Raw genomic sequence first — 26,330 nt, forward strand, 5'->3', positions numbered from 1 at the left:
ATGGGCTAGAACCTTCCAGGCAGAGGGGACAGTGATGCAGAGGCCAATGATTGAGAGCTCCTTTGTCTGACTTGTCGGCCCTTGAGTGCCCCATGTGGAGCTGGACTCCGTACTGTTGACTGAATGAAGGACAAGTGCTGTCTTCTTGCCTAGGCACATAAGAGACCCGTGCTGTACTCTACGTAGTTACCTAGGCCACATTGTCATGGCCGTACCTTGATGTTTTCAGCCAGCACCCACTGGGGGACACTTCAGTTGCTTACCTTTTGATAAACCTGATTAAAAATAACTTCCTGTTTATGTTAACCAAACCTTAGAAAATAGTCATTGTCGCTGACTAATTTCCCACTGATTTACAAAGTGGCATTTTAATTTTATCTTTAAAATTCTTATTTTATCCTGAAGTGGATAATGCCTTTAAGACTATAGATTTGTGTTGCAAAGTTCAACAGTTGCAGAGCCCTATTCTAATGAGAAACAGTAGACGTCCTCATTGTTAGCGCCTCCCAAGTGACTACACCAAAGAAGCCACACTGTGACTTGTCCCTGCTGGAGTTAACATGAATTAGCTACCAGTTTCATTCATTGTTTCCCTTCTGCTTGGAGTTGGGTGAACATGACCCAACAGGTTATGAAAGTTTATGAACCTGTAGTCTGAAGAAGAACCAAACATTACACATCATCTTCTTTTTGGAAAATTGGTCAGAGTACTGGCCCACCCTCTGTGGCTTGTTATAAAGTTGGCCATTCTGATTATTGATTAGCATTAGTGAAGATGCTTCCTCTGTAAAGACATGGGCTCTTGTACTTCCATTACTCATTAAAAAGAAACTGTGTCGACTAAGAAGCAAATTAATTACTTGTCTGGAATTCTAGATGAAAGCTCTGTCCCCTGTTAGAGTATAGGTGTGTGTGTGTATGTGTGTGTTTGTTCTTGATGACACACACTCCGATAATTACGTCTCCCATAGCACCTTGGGCTTGGTCAGCCAAAGGACAAGGACCCAGGCATTTGGGGGACCCAGTGGCATTCTTGCCACCCCTCCTTCCTGTGCAGAAGCTGAATGGTGGTCTCTGAGGTTTCCTAACCAGCTGACACAACTTGGGGATCTAAGGGGTTTGGTTTCCTCAACAACTATACACTTAGATTGCCTGCTATGTGCTCAGCGGAAACCAGACGCTGGAGAATTTGGTTCATGGTTGTACCACAAGCCTTTTGGAAGATTTTTATCTTTTCTGAGATTCAGTCTAGAGCTGAAAACTGAAGATAACTAAGTGATGTACTGCCATGGAATCAGAGAAGTGAAAGGAACGGTGTAAGCCCTCCAGTCACAGGACCCACAGAGCTCTAGAAAGGTGGATGGAGAGCCAAGGAGGGATGTGTGAGAGTCTGGGAAACCCTGACAGTGGGCCAGGCCTTGCTCCCTCTTCTCATTCTGTTATGGAAGCTGGTCACTTGCTTTGAGTGAGATCTGCTGGCAAAGGTTACGGGGCTTCTGCCTTTCCCAAAGGAAGCAGTGCTACAGTTTAGGGGCCAGGGGTCAGGTTGGGCTGTTGGTTCACTCCTTAGGCAGATTCCTCAGCCTCTCTGGGCCTGGTTTCCTTGTCTGTAAGATGGATCCAAGCTCCACAGGGAAACGGCCCTGTGTTTGTCCACCAGCACATTCCCAACAGCCCACACAGTGCCTGTCCACACGAAACCATGAACCCGTGTCATATTCTTGAGCCTCACATTAAGGCAGGCTGAACAGGATTTTTATGGGTTTTGATTACAAAGTGTCACTTAACCAGTTATTATCCTTAAACACCATAAATACATTGAATTGTTCATTTTTTTACTCTTCTATTCAGGGCTGAGGGGGACAGTGACGTTTCCATGTTATCCACTTAGCATTTGATGTAAAAATCACCTGGATCATGGGATCTCAGAGGTGAATTCATGTTCACAGCCCCTTTCTTTGCAGCAGCCCTGCCTTGGGATGAGGTACCCACTGCCCTGCTTTGCCTGTCTTCTTCTCCCCAGGTACAATTTTACAATGCTGGCCCTGTCGTCTTCCTTCCTGATGTTATCTTATGTCCTGACCCGTTGGTGTGGCAGCGTGGGCTTCATCTTGGCCAACTGCTTCAACATGGGCATTCGGATCATGCAGAGCCTTTACTTCATCTACCGCTACTACCGGAAGAGCCCCCACAGGCCTCTGGATGGCCTGTTCCTGTCACCAGTCCTCCTTGGGACATTTGCCCTCAGTGGTGGCATTACTGCTGTTTCAGAGGTGAGACTCCCCATAGCCTTCACACCACATGCTTTTGCAGTCTGTCCAGTCTCCCTTGTTCCAGACATCCCCTTCCTGTTCTGCCCACAGCTGAACAAGTACTTGCTTCCTCGTGCCCCTTCCCCTAAGCTTCAGGCCAGCATCTTGTGAAATGACTGAGCAGTGGTACCTGTGGGCACAGAGTAGACCCTAGTCCATGGCTGTCACAGCTTTTCCTGATTCGAAGCTGGAGCAGTAGAGTCCCACTCTCCCTGGCTTGCCCCAAAGGAAGGTGGTATGGCTGGAGGGCCAGGGACTGACGATGGTTTCTTTCCACAGGTGTTCCTCTGCTGTGAACGGGGCTGGCTAGCCCGGCTGGCACACATCGCTGTGGGGGCCCTCTGTCTGGGAGTGACCCTCGGGACAGCATTCCTCACAGAAACCAAGCTGATTCACTTTCTTAGGACTCAGTTAGGCGTGCCCAGACTCGCTAACAAAATGACATGACCTTGCGGAAGCCCTGTGGCGCCTGGACCAGCTGTGGGGCGGTCTTGTGAGCGGAACATGTGTTCCGTGGAGGAGAGCCAGGCCAGGGGTCTGCAGTGCAGTGAGACCAACCCAGGCAGGTGAGTCGTCAGAGCGATCCACCAGACCACTTACCATCCATTTGCGGTTTCAGATAGCAAGGGGTTCCCTTTTTAAGGGAAGACCAAAAAATTCTTTTAAAATCGATACAATTATTTTTTTCACCATTTTGTTGTAATTGGCATTTTTCTTTTTGAGTAATGTATTAATTCCTCTTGGGTGTGATTGACCTTAGGAACTCTGTGTCCCACATGTTCTATCTTGGGTGTCAGCTGTTAATAATCATCTAGCTCAGAAGGACAGATAGAGCCACTTGACCCTCCACAGGAGTATTTACCATGTGCTATAAAAGCATGAAGGAGACGTGGTGTTTTGTGATGTTATACAACAAAGTTGCTCCCAGAGTTGTGGCTTTCCCCACTGTGACCTGGATTTTTAGAGAAGGAGAAATGTTAATGGGAAGTCCAAGAAATGAAGACACAGAGGCTTTCAGATCACATTTCCCGCAGTTAGCCAGGCGGAGTCAGCATCTGTCCCCTTCACGGCTGTCCCTGCAAAGGCTACCTCATGCCTTCCCGTCACAGCAGGGGCAAGCCAGCTCATCTCTGGTCTGGTCACTGGAGAAAGGACACTGTGATCCTTCGTGAGCTATCTTGTTCCCAGAAGGGAAGCCCACTTTGCAGTTGGCTGTAAGTTCTCATGAGGAGGTTGTACAGATGACAGCTAGAGTTGAGTAGAGGTGTCTTTCTTCCATTCGAATAAAATAAGGTAAATTCTATATGGCAGGTATCACTGAATCACGCCCCTTTCCCACTGACCCCTTACTTCTGGCCCTGGTCAGTGCACCTGAATTCCAGGACAAGACTGGCAGGCCTGCAGGTCTGGTCCTCCAGGCCACAGTGAGCCCAGGTGAAGGCTTGCCTCTGGGCCCTGTACCCAGCAGGTGAGGTCACCAGGCGTTGTTATCAGGCAGCAAGGCATTTTTCTTGTTAATATATTAATTGATGTCATTAATGTATTAATTAGATGTAATGGCCTTTGGAGCTCCATGCGCAAACTATATCTTGGGTGATGATAGTTAATAATCACCTAGCCCTGATGTCCCCAAACCTTCTGTGTTTACACCCAGAGAACAGGGCAACTGGTATCAGATGGTGGTTTACCTGAAGTGCACAAATTTAAATGCAGTGACCCAGGGAGAATGGACACATTATAGGCATGGCTTAGTCTCTTCATTCGCCACCTGAAACTATCACAGCATTGTTAATTGGCTATACTTCAATACAAAATAAACCACTTATTTAAAAAAAAAAGTTTTTAGTTAAGTAAAAATAAATCCACTGGTCCAGAGCCAGTGCCAAGAGGCCAAGGATAAAGATACCCTGAGACTAGGATCCAGTTACTTGGACACCTGTGTATCTAGTCAAAGAGAGAATGCTTTATATTAATTGCAGGGACAGTAGCTAAATGCAAGGTGTCACTGAGCAGTCAGAGGCCCTCCAGAAGCGTGGGGCTGGTCCTGTGTTGTCAGGCAGGGTCAGCCCAGCTCAGAAGGACTGATTGCTCCACGGGGTAGGGTAGGTGGCGCATAGAGAAGGCAGCCCTCCCTCTCAAATACTTCTTTGCTCTCTAGAACACACAGACATGAGCCTCCAGCCCTCACAATTTCTGGTTGACCACCCCTCTCTCTGCTAGGACCCCATCCCACTTAACCCCAGACTTGAAGTGTGGGCCTCACACCACCTGCCTCAGAATCTCCTGGATTGCAAGTCAGAAATGTAGGTTTCCAGGACCCCTCCAGACCTTTGGCATCTGCGTCTCTGGGGTGGGGCTTACCCTGTCATCCTCACCCGAGTCAGGGCCCAGGGCCAGTTCTGCTCATGTTCACAGCATCTGTGCCCAGCTCTAGGAAGAAAGCCACCTTTGCCTGAGTAGCATCACTGGCTCCCTAGCTCCTTAGGAGTGTGAGTTCCACAGCTCCCACTCTGCTTTTCTGCCCGGAGAAGCTCTGCATCTGACAGCGAGGGCGCATCTCATCTCGTCCCCAAACAGCCAGCCAGGTGGTGCTGTCAGCACCAGGCTGGCCGCCAGGCAGGGCCAGCTCCTCTGGCGAGATGGCCAGCTGGGATGGTCACCCAGGGCTCTTTGCTGTGGCCTGCTTCCTCATTTATAGAAAGAGGAGTTCTCATAGCCCAGGCTTTTGGGAAACGGGTGTTTCCCACTACTAACACCTGCCTCCTGGGCTCCAGCACTTGGGCAGCAAGCCCCGTGTGGCCCATAGTCTCTGTCTCCACCCGGTTGCTCCCTGCAGCACAGCTGGGACCGGCCACTGGCTCTGGGGCTTCCCCGCCCCCTAGAGCTGCACCTGGGTCTGGAGGGGCTGGCCTTCAAGGGTGCTGAGCCGCCCCACATTACCCAGGAAGGAACTGGGGGGGAAATCACACTTCAGGCCTTAAGTACCACTTAAAATATAAGTGAGGCTACCTCTCCATGGAAGCAAGTCTGTAAAGCACATCCATTTATGAAACAGAAACCTTTGATGGTGAGAATGACAGCGTTTCGTCTTTCTGTGCTGCCCTGGCCACATGTGTGTTGGTGACGTGGGGTTTGGCCTGTTAGGTCCCTCCGTCAGCGGCTGCTGCTGTGCCACTTAAAGCTTCTTTAGTGGTGACTCCAGGCTCTGGCAGTGTGCTCTGCCTCACCCCCTGCCACTTACCAGCCTGATTCACCAGGGCACCTCCTTCCTCCTGCCTTTTTAAAACAAGAACAACAACAACAACTTGGGTATATATTGCTAGTTTCATGTCAGTTTCCTGTGTGTATGCTCTGCCCCACCCGCTGCCACTTACCAACCTAGTTCACCAGGGCACCTCCTTCCTCCTGCCCTTTTTTTAAAAAAAAAAAAACCAGTGTATTCATATTGCTAGTTTCACGTCAATTTTCCAATTTTAAAATGAGTAAATTATTTTCTCCATATTTGTGTGAAGATCTTTCATATCACTTCTTCCAAAAACGAAACAAAAAATTCTTAAATTTTGAAAGAAAGGTGGGCAAGTACCTTAGGTATGTGAATCATTTTTAGTCATCGTCAAAACGGTTCTCCCTGCCTTGGTGGACGTGACTGGATGGTGATCCCGACTTGGAAAGAGGGGCTGGTTCCCTCGGCCCTGCGATGGAGACGTCTGTGTCCCGGACTGACAGGACTGGCATTTTACTCACTGCTCTTCCCTTCTACCCAGAACAATGTTCCACGTTCTTCCACTGATGAGGCAGTCTCTTTCACCACCTTTCTTCTCTCCCACAGTCTCCTTTTGGCTCTGAGCTCTGTTCTGAACGCAGAGCCCCTGAGGAGAAAGGGAACTGGCCCAGGTTATCTTCATAGGGTGGCTACTGTGGGCACAGGGTCATAAGTGAACCAGCAGAGGGGCCACCCTGGGGGCAGGTGGGTGCCCAGTTCCATCAGCTCTCACTGGGCAGGGGCTGGAGAGGGTGGTGTGATTCAGCCAGAGTTGCCACTTCGGCCTTGGAGGAGCTGCCTGAGGGCCTGTGACGAAACGACCAACTTACGAGGGAATCCTCTAGTCCACCATTTACTTGTCTCATTACCTCCCTCCCTGCTGTTGACTGACGGTCACAGTGCTGCCCTGGTCTGACCAGTGTGCTTGGCAGGGGCCGCCTGGTGGGAACAGGACCTGAGAACCTGGCAAGCCTCAGTCCTTTAATCTCATCTGCATCACAACCTGGGGCCTTGGAACGGGGCTCTGATGCTGTCAGCACAGTGAGCAGTGACTAATTAAGACACGACTGCATTAGTCACGTTGGAGGTGACAACTGAGCAGCATGTTTTGGGTTCATGTCTGAGAGATCCTGACACACTTTTCAATTATGTGGAACTAATAGTGTGTGGCCTCCACGCAGCCGTGTCGGGCGGGGGAGAAGGAGGTCTGCGATGAAAGTGTGACTCAGTACAGCTCCTCACTCACTTCTCTGCACTCCCTTCTGAAAATCACAATAGGTCACACCAGGGAGCGTGGCACTTGGGGTCCAGAGGGCTTCTTTCAGAAGGAGAGTTATGAGACAACTCTGGGTGACACAGGAGCCACGGCCCTCTCCATAGGCGCCTGTTGCGAATCCCAGCGTTAACGGCTCACTCTCCCTGGTCTCTGGGTGTGCCCTCGTCTGGGCCTGGCACAGCCGGGCAGGGAGAGCCAGAGGACGCAGGAGAACCAAAACATTGTCACTATGAGGGAAATGGGGTGTTTTCCTCCACAAATCCCAACCAAACTAGGGAATGTTGCTAAAACAGCTTTCCTTTTTGTTCCCCCCAGGGCATTGACAACAATTTTATGAACAAACCAGATTAGCACAGCGCCTTTTTTATGTTCCTGAACTAGAGCCGAAGATTCCTTTCTTCCTGACGTGCCTTGTGAGAGTCCCTAAGTGGCATCTCTCCAATGACAAGAGGATGTTCTTGCAGGTGTGCAGATGTTAGGCTCGGGGGTGGGGCATAGAGGGGAAGAGCTGCTGGCTTTTCCTTTTTTTCCTTTTTCCTTTTGTAACCTGGAGTGACATCACGCGGGGCTGATGGCAAGATGCCCAAGCATGCGGGGCACTCATCTTTACCTCCCCTCCCCTCAGCTCTCCCTGCAGCAACCCTGCAAACACAGGGCCGAGAGCCAGGCTCTTTGGGGAGCACCCAGAGGTCCCTCCCGTCTGCATCAGCACCAGGGAGGCCCGCTTGCGTCATGTCCGCCTTCTGAAGCACACGAGCAGAGTTTGCTTTCTAAGCGGCCCACGGGGTCGCATCCATGGTTATACGCCAGCCTGGCTGCCCGTTTCTAACTCACTGGGTGGCCTTGAACAAGCCTCACTCTACCAACCGTGGCACATAGCAGGTACCATCAGCCTCTGGGCTCCATTCCTCACTCGTTCACAAAGGCCAGATCTAAGCTCTTTTGATAACCTAGCGCCTGAGAGGGCAGAGGGGTCTTCCAGCTCCTACGCCAACTGGAGCAGCACCCTTCTGATCGGAATGAAAACTGGGGATTACTCCTAAGAATTTGCTTGGAAGAGGAGTTCTTTCTGTTAAAACAATGAAACCCTGTCCAGTTTGAAATCCACAAGTTTGAACGTTTTAAACCTCCTCCCTGACCTTCCATGACGTTTTCTCCCACAGTTCCCCCCGCTTTCCCAGTCTTCATCTCATCTTAAAGAATTTAAGGTAATTGTTTTGCACAGCCACTGGCATAAGTAACAGATGTTAGGGAGAAACAAATCTGGCCCCAAATTATGTTGTGTTACAAAGAAACAGTTGTCTCTTCCCCATGGTCCTCTCTCTGTTGATGGCCTTGAACTCAGGTGACATCACCAAGGAGCGGGAAGGTGGCTGACTTCAGCCACTCCATCACTTTGTAACCATAGGCAGATCTTGCCTCCCTTTGCCTTGGTTTCCTCATCTGTCGCTAACCCACCTGGCATGGCACAGAGGGGATAGAAGGAAAACAGAGGCCGGACAGTCAAATGTAGCTCTGGAAGCTTCGGAGAAAACAGCCCATAGCAAGGCTTCCTATATGTCCTGTGTACCCACCTCTCTACCATCTTTCTCTTCTGCTCCTCGCCCTCGGCCAGTCCTCCCCTGACGCTCTCCACTCTAACCCCAGCCCAGGCTCTCTTCTCCCCACCCTTGCTCCTGTTGACCCAACTCCAGGCCTGTCTATGGCTGTGCTGGCAAAGAAGAAAGGAGTAAGGACATTACAGATACTGGTGATTTAACCCTTTTCTTCAGTGCTGTCACACCCAGAAGGCACTAAATCCCAGTCACGTGGCATTAGTAAACACGTGCCCATCCCTGTTCCTTGGCTCCTGCCTTGTCTGGTTCTAAGGGTGAGCTCTGGAGCCCCGCGGCACCTGCTGTCTGGCCTCCAGCCTTTCACCCCTTCTCACCTCTCTGCCTCCTGGGCCTCACCCTGTCAGGCTCAGTTGCACGTGTCGACTCTGTCACAATCCTTTCTCTTTCTTTCAGCAGCCCTATTTTCCTTCTCCCCTGAGAATTAGGAAGGCAGGTTGTGTGGGGGTTCCAGAAAGGGTCTTGGAGATGGACCCAGCACCACTTCAAACATGACCTTGAGCAAGGTAGTTCATGCCTACGTGCCTCAGTTTACTGGTCTAAAAATGGGCATTAGAACACTCACCTCATTGGGTATGGCAGGGAATCCATGAAAGGATGGAGGAGCAACAAGCAGGGTGTGCCCCACCAGTCCATCATTCGTTCTGTGACTGGAATTATAAATCTACCAAACACAGAGGAACTGTGGCCCCTGGGAACGTTTGCTTCACCCCTACCTACTCCCTCCTCCCCACCTAAGCCCAGTCCACAGACATGTATGTGGTTGAATCTTTTTTCCTGCAGTGGCAACATTTCTTTCCCCTTTTCTTGAAGGCAGTGCTGCAGGTGAAGAGGAAACGAAAGCTCCTTTTCAGCCAAGCTTGCCTGGAGGAGCATAGAAGGTGAGGGCATGGGTCAGGGAGACCGCCCGAGGTCTTCTGACTCCCAGCCAAGCTCCGGCGGCCCAGCTGGGGGAAGCAGAGCTATCGTTTCCAGGGAGAGCCCAGCAAATGCCCTCTTTCAGGCTCAGCCTGAACTGCCCCATGCCCCTCCCACCCCCCTGGTAAGAGGGGATGCTTGCAAAGCCTATTAAATGATTTTCAGCAATTTCAGAAATTGCCTCAGCTGGTAGTTTAAAATTTCCCTGCAGCTTCAGATTAAAGCAGAAAGAAAAAAGACCCCTGGTGATAGACTAGAGTGTGGCTTTGTCCAAGGAGGGCCAGCTGCTGTCGGCAGCTTCTGAAGAAAACGGAGGGATCCGAGTTGGTCCTGCCATGCGGGTGGGCGGCCAAAGGCACTGGCTCCCCTGGCCTCAGCTTTAGGCCTCGCCATGGTGACCATGAGGACACTCCCGCACCCCCTCACACACTGCCTCAGTCTCCAATTTGCCAGTGTCCTCACCTTGAACCCACTCATCAAAGTTGATCTGAAACTTGAGTTCTTCCTCCTCCTCACCCCGAAAAGGCAACAAAAACAGCCATTGCCTCTGCCATCAGCCTGCTTGTTGTTTTTTCCTTCTTTGGGCTGTAATGAAGGATGCAAGGTTCAGACCAACTGGCTTTCCCCTTCTGGAAGCAGCTGGAAGAGAAAGGCCAGAACCTAGGACAGAGGATGCTGTCTTATTTTTAATTTACCTGTTTTCTCCCTTGTTAAACTTTTTTATTTATTATGACTATCTATTTATTTGGCTGCCTTGGTCTTCACTGTGGTGCACGGGCTTTCTCTGGTTGCTGTGCGTGGGGGTTGCTGTCTAGTTGCAGCACATGGGCTCCTCACTGCCGTGGCTCCTTATTGTGGGGCAAGGGGGCTTCAGGGCACAGGGGCCTCCGTTGTTGCAGCATGTGAGCTCATTAGCTGTGGCTTGCTGTCTTAGTTGCCCCGAGGCATGTGGGATCTTCCCAGACCAGGGATGGAAGCCGTGTTCCCTGCATTGCCAGTCAGATTCTTAACTACCAGGGAAGTCCCTAATCTTATTTTTTTATTATTATTTTTTTTGGCCACGCCATGTGGCATATGTGATCTTAGTTCCTCAACCAGGGGTCAGATTTGTACCCCCTGCAGTGGACGTGCAGAGTCTTAACCACTGGACAACCAGGGAAGTCTGAGGGGGTATTGTCTTGAGTGCTACTGTTAAGATGGGGTTTTCGTAAGCAAGGAAGTGTGTTCTGCCCACAGTTGGGACTCAGAGCAGGGAGACACCAGACTCGTCTGAGTCTGGCCCTGATCCTTGAGTAAGGAGTAAGGCTGCTGACCTTGGTGTCTGGGTCATATCTGAGTGGTGGGGAGTCCATCAGGCCTTCCGCTTTCTCCTTCCTGCTCCTCTTCAAAAGGCTGTGACCTGGGTATGCTGGTTCTGATCCACAGAGCCCGGTGCTCCAGGCCTCTTCATTCCCATCACCCTCTGTGGGCCATGCTCCCCAAGGCATGTGGGCAAGGCTTCTGGTTACCTTTGCAGCTTGGGAGATGATGTTTTGGCCCTAGGGACCAGCTGTTGATCCAGATAATCAACAGAAGCAGAGAGCCTGGAAATCCCATTCTAATTCTTGAAAGATCCTCTTCTCCATCTACAAAAGGTTCTGATCCCTACTCACTGTTGCTCTGGGACCGTGGTGGGGGCCAAGGAGAAGCCCCCATGCACCACAAATTGGGGCTGAGTGGAGAGTGGGAGAGCTGGTGGGCCTGAGTGCTCCGAGGCTGGAGCCTGGGGCTGCCTTCAGACGGGACCAGAGAAGATGTCATCACAGTCTAAAATATCTCCGCGTATTGTTCTTCCTGATGGCAAATGATCTTATTTCATGACAGCCTCATGTATTGTATTAAACAGGTATTTCTTATATTAACTTGTAAAGTGTCCTGGGGCAGCCAGTACCCTGTAGACAGAAATGCCCTCCCATGGCCTCTCTGTAGTTGGCATGTGGTGCATACATTTTCCCGTGTTCACACTGCCCTCTATATTATTCTGCTTTTACTGCACGGTGTACCAGTTAAGTTGTCCCCGGATTCCCTGCACTGAAAACCACATGGTAGAGAACATCCTGGCACAGAGACCTTGTCTGCACTTTGCCCACTCCAGGCTCCACTGCTTCCTTGGCTGCAAGTGGAGTGTGCCAGGCACAGGGAACCGCTTCCCCAGGTGTCAGGAAAATCAACGATGCCCCAGGCCTCCCCCTGGAGAATCTGACTAATCAGCCTGGCTGGACGGGAAACTTGGGAGCTAAAGCTACCAGTAAACAGAAAGGAAGTGAAACAACCCAGGCAGGCACCTCTACCGTCTGCTCCCACTCCTCCCTTGGGGTGACGTGGCCTCCTCAAGGAAGTGGCTTTGGGCCTTGTTTCCCTGCCCAGAGGCATGGGGTGCAGCCTGTTAGGCTAGAGGCCCATTTGGGTAGCCTTCAAGGGCACTTGGTGAGCCACTGGCCCATAGGTGGAGTCCATGGTCTTGACAAGGTCATTCCAGAACTGACCATGGATTCCTGCTAAGCTGTCTCTCAATTCTGTGACCTGGACAATTTAGTCTACCTCTCCATCCTCAACATGCCTCTGTCTAAACTCTACCTATTATAATTTTCAGTTTTTCTTTTGATCAAAAGAACACATGTACACAGTTTTGAAAGATAACCCCAAACAGCAAGTTCTGCATCCCCCTCCCAAGCTACCCACTCCTTGGCTCATCATTTTAGTTCTTTTGGTCATTTCTTCATTTCCCTTCATATTTGTAAGCAATTTGCTTATGTTACTATTTCTTAATTGTTTCCCCTTTAGAATATTGACCTTTTATGGAACAGTCAGCCTGCTCTCTGCATACTTCCCATCTTCCCAGTGTCAGGATTTGGGGTAAATTCATGTTTACATGTTTAAAACTATAAAAACATTGTTTTCTGCTAAACCAAGTAGTATCCTATTTCCTTTTTACTATAATCTGTTGATTATTGTCAAACTATTAATTATCTCATTATTTGCGTTCTTAAAAATACTTTATGTTCTTCCCTACAAAATCATAAAACTGAGCAAATACAATAAAGTTCTTCTCAACATGACTAACCTCAACAGGTATCACGGATTCTGTGTTTTCCCTGGAGACCTTGCTTGGGGAGCCCCACATCACCCCTTTTCCACTCTCACCATCCCATCTGTGGGCCCCTCTCTTCCCCAGAGGGAAAAGGCTCGGGGAAGTTAAGGAACAGTAGTAAGATGGCGGCAGAGATGTGGGTCTGTCCCAGGAGATGCAGTTACGGTCAAGAGTTGCCACCCCCCTCACCCGCCCAAGGATGCTGCAGCCCAGTGGGGTGGGGACCATGTAAACAGAACCACGTGGTAGGGGTCTAATCCACAACAGGATTGCACGTGGTGGGAATTCCCTGGTGGCCCAAGAGTTAGGACACAGCGCTTTGATTGCTGTGGGCCCAGGTTCAATCACTGATCAAGAAACTAAAATCCCACGGGCTGTGCAATGCGGCTGAAAAAAGGACTGCATGTGGTGTGGAGATCTCGGCCCCGACTGCAGAGGACAGAGGTGGGTCTTCCGGGCAAGTTCCCCTGCGTCTGTGTCCATCCCTGTCCCAGGCTGAGCCAGAAGCCCACCGACAGCGGGGTCCACGCTCTTCTTTGACCGCCCATGGCTGACTCCTCTTAAAAGAGGCAAAACCAGCCCTCACCTCACTGCCAGGCTGACGTGTGCCTCCCCTGGCCACCAGCAGCCCCCTCATCACAGGCCAGTCTCCCACCGCCCCAGGTCTCCTTCACTAGGGGCCTGAGCTCCGACCCCAGCCCCCGCCCTCTGCACCAGAAGCAGCTTCTTTCCTTTCCTGGTCACAGTCAGTTAAACTCAGCTGCAGGGAAGGCGTGGAGGTTGCAGTGGTTCCAAGGGCTTCAGAGGACCTGGTCATCCAGTTGTTCACACATGGGCAACTCCCAGCCGTGGCACCAAGTCCCTAAAGACAGCACATACCTGAGTAGGCAGAGAGCCTTCTGAGTCCAGAGCACTTGCTGGAAAACCCTGTGCCTCACACAGAAGAGGCCTGTGCATGATCTGGGGCTTCCAGTGACCACCATCCATCTGCCCCTGAGGCTGTACCCCAGAGTGTCATCAGACAGAAATCAGGTCAGCCGGACCCCACCACGGGACACTGGGACTGGTGCAGGACACATGTCGCCAGCCTCAGCCATCAGGAGGCATTTGAGAAATAGAAGATGCGTAGATCTCTCCAAGCAGCCACATGCCTTCTAGACAGACAACTCCCCAGGACTTAATCGACATCTCACAATCGGTCTGCTAAGTAGGGAAGAAGAAAGTGTGGTTGTCATGGCGACACCAAGTTGCCCAGGACTGTTGGTCTCTCAGGTGGGAAAGGAGGGGACAGAGCCCAGCCTCTGCTTCCCTGGTGGGATGTTCTAGAGAGCGGGGGTCAGGCTGGACATAGCTGCTTTCTTCCCACCCTGCCAGCTCGGGCCCGAGGGCCTGAGCCGTGGGTGGTGTAAAGGGGGCTGGCTGACTCAGGGCCTTCACCCTGGGGTCTGGGTCCAAGGTTGCTCAGCATGAATGTTTCAGCCCCACCTCAGAGCATCTCAGACTTGGAGCCCCCTTCTCCTGCTGCCCACCCCCCCCAATCCTAGGACTTCCTAGCAGTGCTGTGTCCTCAGGCCTGGTCAGGGACATGCACACAGCTGGCCTTGCTGGCCTAGCCTCTGAGTCTTTCTGAATGACCGAGGGAACAACAGCCTCACCCAGAGCGCCAACGAGAGTCATACGGAGGAGGGAGTGGAGCTGGTCCACTCACCAGTACACTACGCTGCCAGCCCAGCCTCCTACTCTCCACCAGGAACGGGATGAAGCCTCCTGATGGGTTGCCCCCTATAGTCTATGCCAAGCTGGGCCCAGGCCTGTGTAGGGGTGAGCAATAGAAGAGGGAGATGCTCAAGTGGAAGAGGTGAGCACTAGGAACTGCAGCTGCACTCAGACTCCTCTCTGAGGCCCTGCTGACCAGCTGCACATCCATTTCTGTGGCCCCAGGGCTTCGTCAGGAGTCCATGAACAGTGCACTCATGAATGAGTGAGTGGATGACATACGCAGTGAAGACTGGGAGCAGAGGAAATAGAAAGGCCAGGTCGGGGTGAGGAGCTGGGAGTATGGCCTCAGAGGGAGGTGTTTGTCGGACTCCCCGTCCTCCAGTCTTCCCCCAGCCTCCCCCAGGCTGAGGCTTGGGGCAGTTCCGTCTTCCAGAGGGACCATTGAGGTCCCTGGCAGATGTGGCCCTGTCACTTGATCTCCCCTCAGAGAGGCGGGGACCCCGGGGCCCACCCGCCCCAGGCCTGGCTCACCTGGTCCCTGATGGGGGCCCGCCTCCCTGGGACCCCCACAGACCTGACTCCTTTTGCTACAAGGCCTGTGGATTCTCTCGCTGTCCAATTCATGCTAATTGGGAGCAGGGAATGTGTGCCTGAGTCGGGGTGGGCCTGCAGCTTGGATGTCCTTGTCAGAACCTGGAGGCTTCCTGGGATGGGCCCTTGCCCAGAGCCGCAGGGTCTCTGTGGGGCTTCGGTGGGACTGAGTGGGCATGGTGTGTGCTGCCTGCTTTTCTCCAGAGGGCTAGTGCAGTCACTGTCCACCTCCTACCTTGGGCACCAGCTGCCCCAGGGCCAAGCAGGCCTACCTTGTTCATGCCGAATCCTCAGCAGCTGGCACAGAGCCACAACTCAGCATTTCAGACTCCAGGAATGAAGGGAAGGCCTCTGAGGCTGGCAGGAGAGGCATGGAGGGGCTGGGGGAATGACTCGGTCCCCGCCTTAACCCATGGTTCAGTAGAGGCCTGGAAAGACGTGCTTAAGTTGATGGTTTCACACTTGGCGCCTCCCTTGAGGAACAGAGGGTGCTGAGGCCCTCCCTAGAGAGGTGGGACTTCCCCTGTTCCCCCTCTTTCCCCAGGTCCCTACCTCCTTTCACCTGGGGCACAGATGGGGGTGTCCAGAGGCAAAGCACCTGTCGTGTCAAATCCTAGGCTAAGTTCTCAAGTCCTGTGGTGCTCCCCTCACCCACAGACAGGCACAGGTCATGGCCTGATGACAGAGGCTGTGATGGGAGAAGCAGGGGCGTGGGCACGTGGGGAGCCTGGGCAGGCACGCTCCCCATTCTGGAGCTGAGGTTCTCCCTGTCTCCTGCAGTGCTTTTGTCGACCTGGTCTGTGAGGGCCCTCCCCTGGGCACGTCAGGCCTCCCTCTTAGTGAACACAGACCCTGTGACCCTAGGACTTGGGTTACCCAGAGTCTGGAAGCAGGGCCCTCAGGGGTCAAAGGTACTCAGAGATTAAGATAGCTGAGCCAGCTCCTGGGACCAGCCTCAGTTTCAGCCCCTGTAAAATGGACTTGTTCCTGTGCAGCAGGCACTGGACAAGGTGGTGGGGGCAGTTGGCTGCTCTGAGGTCCGGAATGCAAGAGGAGAGACCTGACTGCTGTTGGCCACTAGAGGGCAGGACCCTCCCGTGTGTTTCCTGCAAAGGACTCGTGAGCAGGACAGCCTGCAAGACAATGGCGAGGCAGGCCCTGGACACAGGCACAAAAGGCTGAATGGCTGCTCGTCCAGTCCAGCAGAAGCTGGAGCACTAATCAGAATTCCACCTGGGCCCTAGACCCCACAAGCCCTCACTGAGCCTTTAGGCTTTCACCTCCTGAGAGGCCAGTCCTGAGTCTGCCCTCCCCTTCTTAGAATATGAGTGGCAGAGGAGCAATTAGAACAGGTCCACCAGCCTCCTCTGTGGACACAGGACAGACTGCCAGCATGGACAAACTCCTGCAAGTCTCCTCTGTGGTCTTCCAGAGCGACACTGAGAAGTGAACTTGCTGAGCTAAATCACCCTCCAAACACTCCCATCGCACACCCAGGATTAGAGGACTGCTGTACTAACACTTGGATAACACCAACACTTGGATAAAACATCTCCTTTCAGTGTGAATTTCTTTCATTACTCATCTTGTCCAGTGTCCAGAAGCAGTATGAACGTGCATGCGAGCTCAGTTGCTCAGTCATTTGTGACTCCATGGACTGTAGCCTGCCAGACTCCTCTATCCATGGGATTTCCTAGGCAAGAATACTGGAGTGGGTTGCCATTTCTTTCTCCAGGGGATCTTCCTGACCCAGGGGTCAAACCTGGATCTCTTGCATCTCCTACATTGGCAGGTGGATTCTTTACCAACTGCACCACCTGGGGAATTCTGAACAGGTGGGGATACTCACCACTATACTGCTGCTGCTGCTGCTAAGTTACTTCAGTCGTGTTTAACTCTGTGCGACTCCATAGATGGCAGCCCACCAGGCTCCCACATCCCTGGGATTCTCTAGGTAAGACCACTGGAGTGGGTTGCCTTTTCCTTCTCCAATGCATAAAAGTGAAAGTGAAAGTGAAGTCACTCAGTCGTGTCCGACTCCTAGCGACCCCATGCACTGCAGCCTACCAGGCTCCTCCATCCATGGGAGTTCCCAGGCAAGAGTACTGGAGTGGGGTGCCACTGCCTTCTCCGCACCTCCGCATCTCATTTGTTACTTACTAATTTACTTCTAGTTTATATTTAAGATATACAGCTTTATATCTTAAAGGCAGGAGCTGTCTGGTAGGACCTCTCCTGAAGCAGTCCCCTGACCCCTGCTCCTTCCGTGGGGCCAGGAGACCTGGAGATGGAGGTCAGTGGCCTGCTGGGCCCTCTCCTCCAGGCTGGACGTGGACTATACCCTGGCCCCGGGTTTCTTCCTGACATCTGACAGCAGGGCTGGCTGGGAGTATAGCTGGCATGGTCCCTGCTCAGGCTCAAACTAGGGGCAAACTGCCTTGCCCCAGAGCAATTCACCTGGAAGAGACTGACCTTTCCTGGACTTCTTATTCTGGATGAACAAATTCCAATTTAGCTCTGGCTTCACTTCCTGCTTCTAGCAAATGGGGTGAAGCAGGACACAGGATGGAAGGTTGAGAGGCAACAGGCAGGCAGGTGCTTTGGCCAGTGGGAAGGTGGGGTCCTGGGAGCCCAGCGTGGATTCCACTGAACTAAGTGCTGGGAGAGGTGGAAGTGCCAAGCTTGGGGCTCTCCTGGGCCTGTCTTGGATGTTTCTCCCAGGCCTCCTTGGGAGCTCAGCGTGCCTCTTCCATGCTTTCCTTCACCCCTTAACAAACAGCACTGAGGATTTGCCCGCCAGTAACCACCAAGAGCCCAGAGAAATAAGAGAGCAAGCCCATTTGATGGGCTGTTGGAAAGCCCATTCTCGGGATGCGCCGATCTCTCTTCAACCAAAGGAGACCCCCACCCCCTGATCTGGGGGAGGGTGAGGAGACAGAGAGTGCAGGGGGCAGAGGCTGAATGGGCTTTCTGCCTGGCTGCAGTGCTTTGGGGTTACACTGGAGAGCATCTGAGTGGACAATCTCAGGCAAGTGACTTTTCCTCTGAACTCCTATGTCATCATCTGTAAAGAAGACAGAACACCACCTGCCATATGGGGTTGCGGTGAGAATTGAATGAATCCACACATGGACAGACCACCTAGCACAGGACTACACACATGTGAAAGAGACCACAAGCAATCACTGACCAGACATTGCCCAGCAGTTAGTAGAGGCCCAGTGCTGTCACAGCACAGCCTCAGGCACCTGGGCACATCTGTAAGTCCTCGCTTGTTGCCGTGGATCCTCCCAGCATGTGTGTGCGTGACTGTGGGTGTTGTTTGTGTTTTTCCACAGGTAGACAGCCATATCTTGCCACAGATGTGGGTGTGGGCCCCCTGGGGTCATTTCTTCTAGAGAACCAGTGCTCAGAAGGTAACAGGTAGGGGGAAGTCTGAGGAAGGGCTGGTGATAGGATGGAAGGTGGAGTGGACAGGCTGAGCTTAGGGAGAACACAGGGCAGGGAAAAATAGAGATGAGGTTAGTCCACATTGGGTGCAGCGGCTAAGGTCTGTTAAGGTCAGTCCCTGACATCTTCTGCAACCGGGTTACCCCTTAGGAGGGGGTTGGGCTGGGCCCCTCCTTGCCAGCAAGGTTGGCAGCCAGGCAGTCCTGGGGCCTCAGAAAAGCCCAGACTCTGGTGGTGACAGGTGGCCCAGCTGACTTGAGAGCATGACGTGGTCCGTCCGGCTGTGATCTGCCTCCTAGGCCTCCCTGCTGTAAGCTGCCGCTTACATGTGTATGATCTCATTCACCAGCCAGTGGGCTCGACATTCGGTTGTCACTGAGACCAGAATCAGGAGGATCAGTTGCCAGCCAGGATCCTACAGGATAGGTTGGATGAAAGGAGGGCTTGTGTGCAGACACAGGACCTCTGCTTGCTTCTTCACAGCTGCTCACCCGAGGCTCCTCATCTTGGAGTGTATCCTGGAGGCTTATTTTCCTATGGCGGAATAAGTCACAGTCAGTAAAGAGCACTAATCTGGACACCATGTAACCGTGACCAGAACAAGTTTCGTCACTGCAGAAAATTCCCTCCCAGTCACTAGCTCCTACCCAAGAAGTAACTACTACTATGGCCTTCTGACCTCCATCATCAGAAATTAGTTTTGCTGTCCTGCAACAAGTAAATGTAGCCACATAGCATGTTCTTTTTTTATGTCTAGCTTCTTTTAAAAAATATTTATGTATTTATTTGGCTGTGCCATGTTTTAATTGCGGCACATGGGATCTTCAATATTCCTCGTGGTGTGCGGGATTTTTAGTTGTGACATGTGAACTCAGTTGGGAGTGAGATGTGGGATCCAGTTCCCACACCAGAGATCAAACCTGGGCCCTCTGCTTTGGGAGCTCAGAGTCTTAGTGGAGCTAAGATCCAGGTACTGTGGACCACTAGGGTAGTCCTGAAGTTTCTTTTGATCAGCATGAAGTTTTTTAGATTCAGTAGTTTTGCTGTGTCTAACATTTGTTCATTCCTTTTTATTGCTGAGTAGTACTCCATTGTGTAGATATACCACAAGTTATCTATGCTGTTGACAGGCATCTGGGTTGTTTCCAGTTTGTCTATTATGAATAGAGCTGCTCTGAATATTCTTGTGCAAGTATCTGTGTGTGGGTGTGTTTTTATTTCTCTTGGGTAAATTTAACCGTAGAATGGAGAAACTGGATCACAGGGTAAATGTGTGTTTAGCTTGATAGGAAACTGGCGATAGCAGTGGATGCGAATTCCACTTCTTCATCTTGGAGGCTTCTCTGCTCGAGATGCTTGGTTGCCTCAAGGAGACCACCCCATTTCCCTTCTATAAGTGAGCCTGGCTTCTAGAGGTGGCAGCGTCCTCTGGGAACCCAGAGTCCTGCTGCAGTGGAGGATCTGGCTGATGTGGGAGCCAGCAGATGAGAAGGGAGCTCACATGTGGGAAGCACCACCTACAAGCTGGGCACCACACAAGGCTTTTACTTGCCTGCTTTGACTTAATCCTCTGGTTGCTGGGGTCTCGCCAAGAATGGTGCACAGACGTTTACTACCTGCAGAGAGCCTGTCCCTACCTGCTAAGGTTGCCTGTCTCCAGCAGTGCCTCCTGGCTGCCATATTGAGTCTTTTAGAGGGTCCAGTACAAAGGCACTGGGAGGGTCTGCAGAGCATCTCCCTCTCCCCAGCCTGCAAGAGGAAAAGCCAGGCTCTGGGAGAGAAGGGACAAGTAGACCCTGATTTCCTGCTCCCAGCTCAGGAGAGGAAATCAGGCCTCCTTCTTTGGAGATAGGCCCTTTCTAGGACCCCGTTTCATTGAACCAACCAGGACTTCACTCAGCTGGGAGCGTTTCTGGGTTGGCCATTTAGTAGATCTGTGTGGGCACCTGGGTCCCACCTGTGCAGGCACACAGCCAGCATCAGTGAGAGGAGGAATGCGTGAGTGATTTAGTCTGACTCTGCCACTTGGAAAGCTCCTTATCTGAAATAGTCACAATCGTGTTCACAACCCAATCCTAGATCTTAGAGCTGAAAAGAACCTCTAGGCATCTTTGAGTGTGTTGATCTACTTTCAACAGCCCAAATGTTACTAGCCACATTTGAAGAATAAAGTCACTGATATCAGGAAGTTAAAAGTAACTGTCTCAGTTTTGTGCTCCAGAACTGACTGAAGACAATGGAGAACAGAAACCAGAGGCCTTAGGAGCAAGACCCAACAGGAATGAAGACCACACATCTCAGGAATCATAAAGTAAGTAATGAGAAAATTAGAATTCAATTGGCTACACTTCATTTTTGTACAAAGCTTCTGAGTAGAGCAGGGTCCACTGGAATTTTCTCTGATGTTGTGTGTATTATGCAGAAATCTCTTTTCACCCAAATCTACCCAGTGCTGACTAGCCGGAAACCAAGTTGGGGGCCTAGAAGTGGCACCATAACATCTGGCTGGAAGCCCAGTCAGGTAAGCAAGACTCTTGTTTATCAGGGAGATTAAGCTTCCCTGTTGCTGTAACAGGTATCAAACAAACATAGTAAATGTCCCTGTTAACGTTTTATAGATTGACACCCATATCCTAATAGTTATTGAATGTAAGCCATATATTAATTTTAAAAAAGGGGGAGTGGGAAATGGCAGCGTGGGAAGAGAACAAGGAGTGCAATGGAAGGCTTGGGACAGGAGGGAGCTCTGGTCCCCAGTTATGGCAAGCAGGTGGGGGTGGAGAGCAGACGGGGCATCAGAAGGATGCAGGCCACCCTTGCCCAAGTCCAGCAGATGGCTTTGGGGAGAGGCTGGGAGGGTCCCATGTCATGTCTCCCTTTACTTTTTCCTCTCCTGGTGGGCTTGCCTTCCTAATTCCCTTCCAAGGGCCCAGTGACCATTATCTTTCATGAACCTCCCACCTCTGATCCTCCAGGAGGCCACAACAGGCTTGGAGAATGTTCTATGGCTGAGTTGGCCCTAATCTCTATTCCCCTCTGGCTCCTAGGCTGTAAGCAGCCAAATACAGGAGCCCTCGGCCAGCATAGTGAGCCTTGGTGTCCTGCTTCCAAATGCCAGCTCCTCAGCCCCAACGTGGACCCCCAGGTCTTGGAATTGGTCTCGCTGGGGTGAAGCCTGGGTGACTGCTTCTTTTTCATGTGATATACAGAACAAGTTGGTAGAGGACCACAGGGAATGAAGACTAAATGTCCCATCAAAGACATACGCATTAGATAAAAGTACATATGAGTGTTTCTGTATTTACATATATACGTATGTTGTGTTTTATATATATTTATATATACTTTTTAATATGTATGACCGATGGGACATTTATTATATATTTTAATTTACATGTTATACATTACACATTTCAAATCACACATACATATTCCTATACATTTAGTATTTCATTTTGTTTTATTGTATGTTTTCATAGATCATATGTTATATTGTGCCTGTGCTAAGTCACTTCCGTTGTGTCCAACTCTTTGCAACCCTATGAATGGTAGCCCACCAGGCTCCTCTGTCCATGGATTTTCCAGGCAAGAATACTGGAGTGGGTTGCCATGCCTTCCTCCAGGGGATCTTCCCAACCCAGGGGTCAAACCAGCATCTCTTCTGTCTCCTGCATTGGCAGGCAGGTTTTTTACCACTAGTGCCACCTGGGAAGCCCCATATGTTACATTACTAATTAATAATTAGGAATATTTCTAATACATTTATTACATAATATATATACTGTTAACAAAGAGGACTGAAAACAGACGTCCACAGATGGACTTATACATGAATGTTCATAACTGTGTTATTCATAATAGCTCTAAATTGGAAAGGATGCAAATCAACAAAGGGATGGATAGACAAATTGTGGCCTATCTGCACAATAGAATACTATACAGTAAGAAAAAGGAATGAGCTACTGTTACATGTAACAATGTGGAGGAACCTCAGAATCATTATGCTGTATGAGACTACCAACTATATAATTCCATTTATATAAAATTCTAGAAAATGCAGTCTAACCTGTAGCAACAAATGCACATCAGTGGCTGCCTGGGGATATTGGCAGAGGGAGGGCTGGATTACAAAGAGATGTGAAGAAACTTTTGTGGGTGAGGAGAATATTTGTTTTCTTTGTTGTCATGATTTCTACATATATTCATATGTCAAAACTAATTGAATTATTAAACATGTAGTTATACTTCATCAATGTAAAAAAAGAAGCATTCTTAATCTCATTCCTTTTTAAAACAATGCTATTATTTTTAATATGATATATTTATTTAATATTGTTAAAATAATAATTTAATACTGTTTTGTGAGGACCAAAGTGATGATACTCCATTGATAAAATGAAAATTATTTAATGTTTTTAATTATTTTTATTTTACTTTTTAAAAAAAATATATATGGTGCTTTTAAAATTAACTGATTTATTTGGCCGCATAGCATGTGGGATCTTAGTTCCCTGACCAGGGACTAGATCTGTGTCCCCTGCAGTGGAAGTGCTGAGTCTTAATCACTGGGCTGCCATAGAAGTCTCTGAAAAGTATTTTAAAGTAGTATTTATCTTATCATTACTTCTTCCTTTAAAAATTTTTATGTATTGTATATGTTTATAATGCATGTCATATTTTACTAGATAGACTACTATGTATGTGTAAAATAATGATTTAAACATAAACATAGTGGAGGGTGTATGCTCAAAACTTCACTGATGCAGATAAGATGTTTGGAAGAATGGCCCCCCACTCCAGTACTTTTGCCTAGAAAATCCCATGGACGGAGGAGCCTGGTGGGCTGCAGTCCATGGGGTCGCTGGGAGTCAGACACGACTGAGCGACTTCACTTTCACTTTTCACTTTCATGCAATGGAGAAGGAAATGGCAACCCACTCCAGTGTTCTTGCCTGGAGAATCCCAGGGACAGAGGAGCCTAGTGGGCTGCCGTCTATGGGGTCGCACAGAGTCGGACACAACTAAAGTGATGCAGCAGCAGCAGCAGCAGAATAGAGGTGCTGAATCTTCATTCCTTGGGCATTCTGTGTGATTAAAATAATGGTATTTAACCTGAAATAAAGGAGCAGTTGACCATCAGAGGAAAAAAGGAATAATCTTCTGATACATGTAACAACATGATGAATCTCAAAAACAGACACAAAAGGGTATTACTCTATGATGAAATTTTTTAAGAAACAGACAACACTAACTATGGAGATAGAAATTAGATCAGTAGTTGCCTGTGGGCAGGGGAATCACTGGAAGAGGACAGAAGGAACTTTCTGAGTGATGGAACTCTATGTATCTTGATTGTGGTGGTGGTTGCCTCTGTCAATACTCAGAGACTACACACTTATAAAATGGGTGCATTTTATTGTATGCACGTTATACTCTCCCCAGGAAAAGAATATTGCAAAAAGCCTCATTGTGCAGATCAAGGAAAGCACCTTTTGTCCTTGGTACCAGTCACTGCAAACTTTAATCATTCAACTTTTAAATTGAGATAGTATTCACAAGGGCTTCCCTAGTGGCTCAGTCGGTAAAGAATTCACCTGCCAATGAAGGAAATGTGAGTTCTATCCTTGGGTCAGGAAGATCCCCTGGAGAAGGAAATGGCAACCCACTCCAATATTCTTGCCTGGGAAATTCCATGGACAGAGGAGCCTGGAGGCTACAGTCCAAGGGGGTGCAAGGGTCAAACGTGACTTAGTGACTAAACCACCACCACCATTACTCACATACCTAAAATTCACCCTTTTAAATAAAGTTTACAGTTCAGTAGTTTTTAGTATATCATGAAATTATGCAACCATCACTAAATTTTTAGCATTTCACCACCCCAAAGATAAATGCCATCTTTGTTTTCCCTGCATTACTGAGTGTCCTTGGTCGCCTATTCTGTGCCCTTAAGCTCTTGTTAGCAGATAAGTTGAAGAGGCAAAAGGTTTAGGGAAGCTGCATGGCCCAATAATATAAAATTGACAACATTGTGCTAATTCATTTTTCCCCCTACATGAATTGGGAAAAGAGGGCAGTGGAGGTACAGAGGGATCCCAGGGCTTGTGACACTCAAGGATGGAAATGGGGTCAGGGAGCCTGTGGTCTTCCCAAGGTAGGTGACTGGGGAAAAGCAAGCTTAGTGCCTTAGGTAGACAGAGAAGGAAGTGGGAAAATCTTGGGAGGCCTCCTGGAAGAGGTGGCTTTGGACTATGCCAATTATTTCTCAAAATTCTGTTCTGCTTAGTTGGCAAAGAGTATTTATGAACCTTATGCTCTTGGATTCTTAGAAGCCAGCAAGATAGGTGTCTTTATTTGCATTTTTATAGAGATGAGGAAATTGAGGCCCAGAGAGATGAAGGGTCCCATATAGGACGTATTATTGGGGAATTTCCCTGGCAGTCCAGTGGTTAGGACTCCATGCTTCCACTGCTGGGGACCTGAGATCAATTGCTGGTTGGAGAACTAGGATCCTGCAAGTCACATGGCACCGCCAAAAATGAATAAATAAAACTCAATTAAAATTTAAAATAGTACATCTCATAAGCAGTGACTCAATCTGAACTTGACCCCCAATTGTGGGGAGAGAGAATCTTTTTAGGTGAAGTGGGCAAGGAAGACTTCTCTAAGGAGACCGCCTTCTTAAAAAATACTGGAACAATGAGATGGTACCAACCATGTGAAGGGCTGTGTATGAGGGGTGGGATGGAGAGTAACCCAGGCAGTGGGAACAGAGTGTGCAAGGGTCCTGAGGTGGGAAGGGCCTTGGCATACTTTAGGGATGGAAAGGTACAGGTGAACTGCAACAAGCAAGACAGGTGAGTAGTCCTGGTGAGTTTGTAGGATGACCAGAGCCAGTTTCAGAGGCCAAAGTATGTCTTTTGACTTTTTCAAAGTGCAATAGGAAGCCAGGGGAGGCTTTTGAGTAGTGGTGTGCCATGATCAGAAGTCAGTTTCCTCCAGCTCCTCTAGCACTGACTCTGTGAATAACTACCATCCGAATTTCCAAGCAGCAGAGGGGTTGAGGAGCTGGCCCACCTAGTTTGTGTTCTAGCTCTGCCTCTCACTGAGTGATCTGGAAGCTCCCATTTTGTTCTTTGTCCTTAAGAGAATGCCACGACCTATGCTGGGGGATGTTGCAAAGAGTCAAGATTTCCTGTATGTTCACACATGCCCACACCTACACAAGGCCCTGCACAAGCCAGACTTTTTTTTTTTTTTTTCATTTATTCATTTTTGGCTGTGTTGGGTCTCTGTCGCTGCTTGTGGACTGTATCTAGTGGCGGAAGACTCAGGATTTGTGGCACAGGGGCTCAGTTGCTCCAGTGACATGTGTGTTTCTCACAGACCAAGGATGGAACTTGTGTCCCTTGCATTGGCAGGTGGACTCTTAACTACCAGACCACCAGGGAAGTCCCACGTCAGATTCCTAAATGCTGTTCCTCGTGGCTCTCTGCTCTTCCTGTTCCTCAGGGGTCATGAAGGTGAGCAGCGGAGAGAGGCTGGAGTCAATAAGGAACCTCACTTCTGAGTTTTAAAATATTTGGATAAATGGCAAGATAGCACATGTACTGGTTGGGAAAATGAAATATTATGAAATATTTGATCTGTTTAAATGAATTCATAGGTTTAATGTAACCCTATGCAAAATCTCAATGTTTTGCAAATATCAGCAATAGCTGATATTTACTGAGTATATATATGAATATATATGTTATACACACATATTATGTTAAACACACACACACACACACACACACACACACACACTATGTGCTAGGCATCATGTAGCTTGTGAGGCATACGTTACTTTTATTCCCATTTTATAGACCAAGACCCTAAGGCCTGGGAGTCATAAGCAACTTGCCAAGGTCACAGGACTGGTGAGTGTTGAAGCTGGATGATCCTGTCTCCAAAGTGAGCACTCTTAATTCCTGTATGATGATCCTAGAATGTGTATGGATTTATACCATTCTGTATATCAAGTGGTAAGTCTGAATGAAAGAAGACCCTATGAGGG

At 49.6% G+C, this 26,330-nt stretch overlaps 1 protein-coding gene across 13 annotated transcripts in view; it reads left to right on the forward strand.

Moving 5' to 3' along the window:
• The window catches only part of RFT1 (RFT1 glycolipid translocator homolog), a 48,329-nt gene extending 35,840 nt beyond the window's left edge, over window positions 1–12,489 (forward strand). For 5 of the 13 annotated variants that reach the window (XR_015151553.1, XR_015151550.1, XR_015151555.1 and 2 more), the window contains 4 exons: window positions 2,024–2,273; window positions 2,592–2,878; window positions 7,166–7,314; window positions 9,277–9,558. Coding sequence is in view for 3 of the 13 variants with exons in the window: in XM_086367538.1 (XP_086223664.1) it covers window positions 2,024–2,273; window positions 2,592–2,759 (418 nt within the window). In the remaining 10 variants the exon portion in view is untranslated. Of the gene's footprint in view, window positions 1–2,023; window positions 2,274–2,591; window positions 3,201–7,165 lie in introns of those variants that run through there. The other 8 variants (XR_015151552.1, XR_015151549.1, XR_015151554.1 and 5 more) reach the window with 2 other exon arrangements.
• The last annotated feature ends 13,841 nt before the right edge of the window (window positions 12,490–26,330 follow it).

The sequence above is a fragment of the Bos grunniens genome, chromosome 22 (genome assembly GCF_055505025.1).
Source record: "Bos grunniens cultivar Pamir isolate PY7600 chromosome 22, Bosgru_T2T1.0, whole genome shotgun sequence".
In the NCBI taxonomy this organism is placed as follows: Eukaryota; Metazoa; Chordata; class Mammalia; order Artiodactyla; family Bovidae; genus Bos; species Bos grunniens.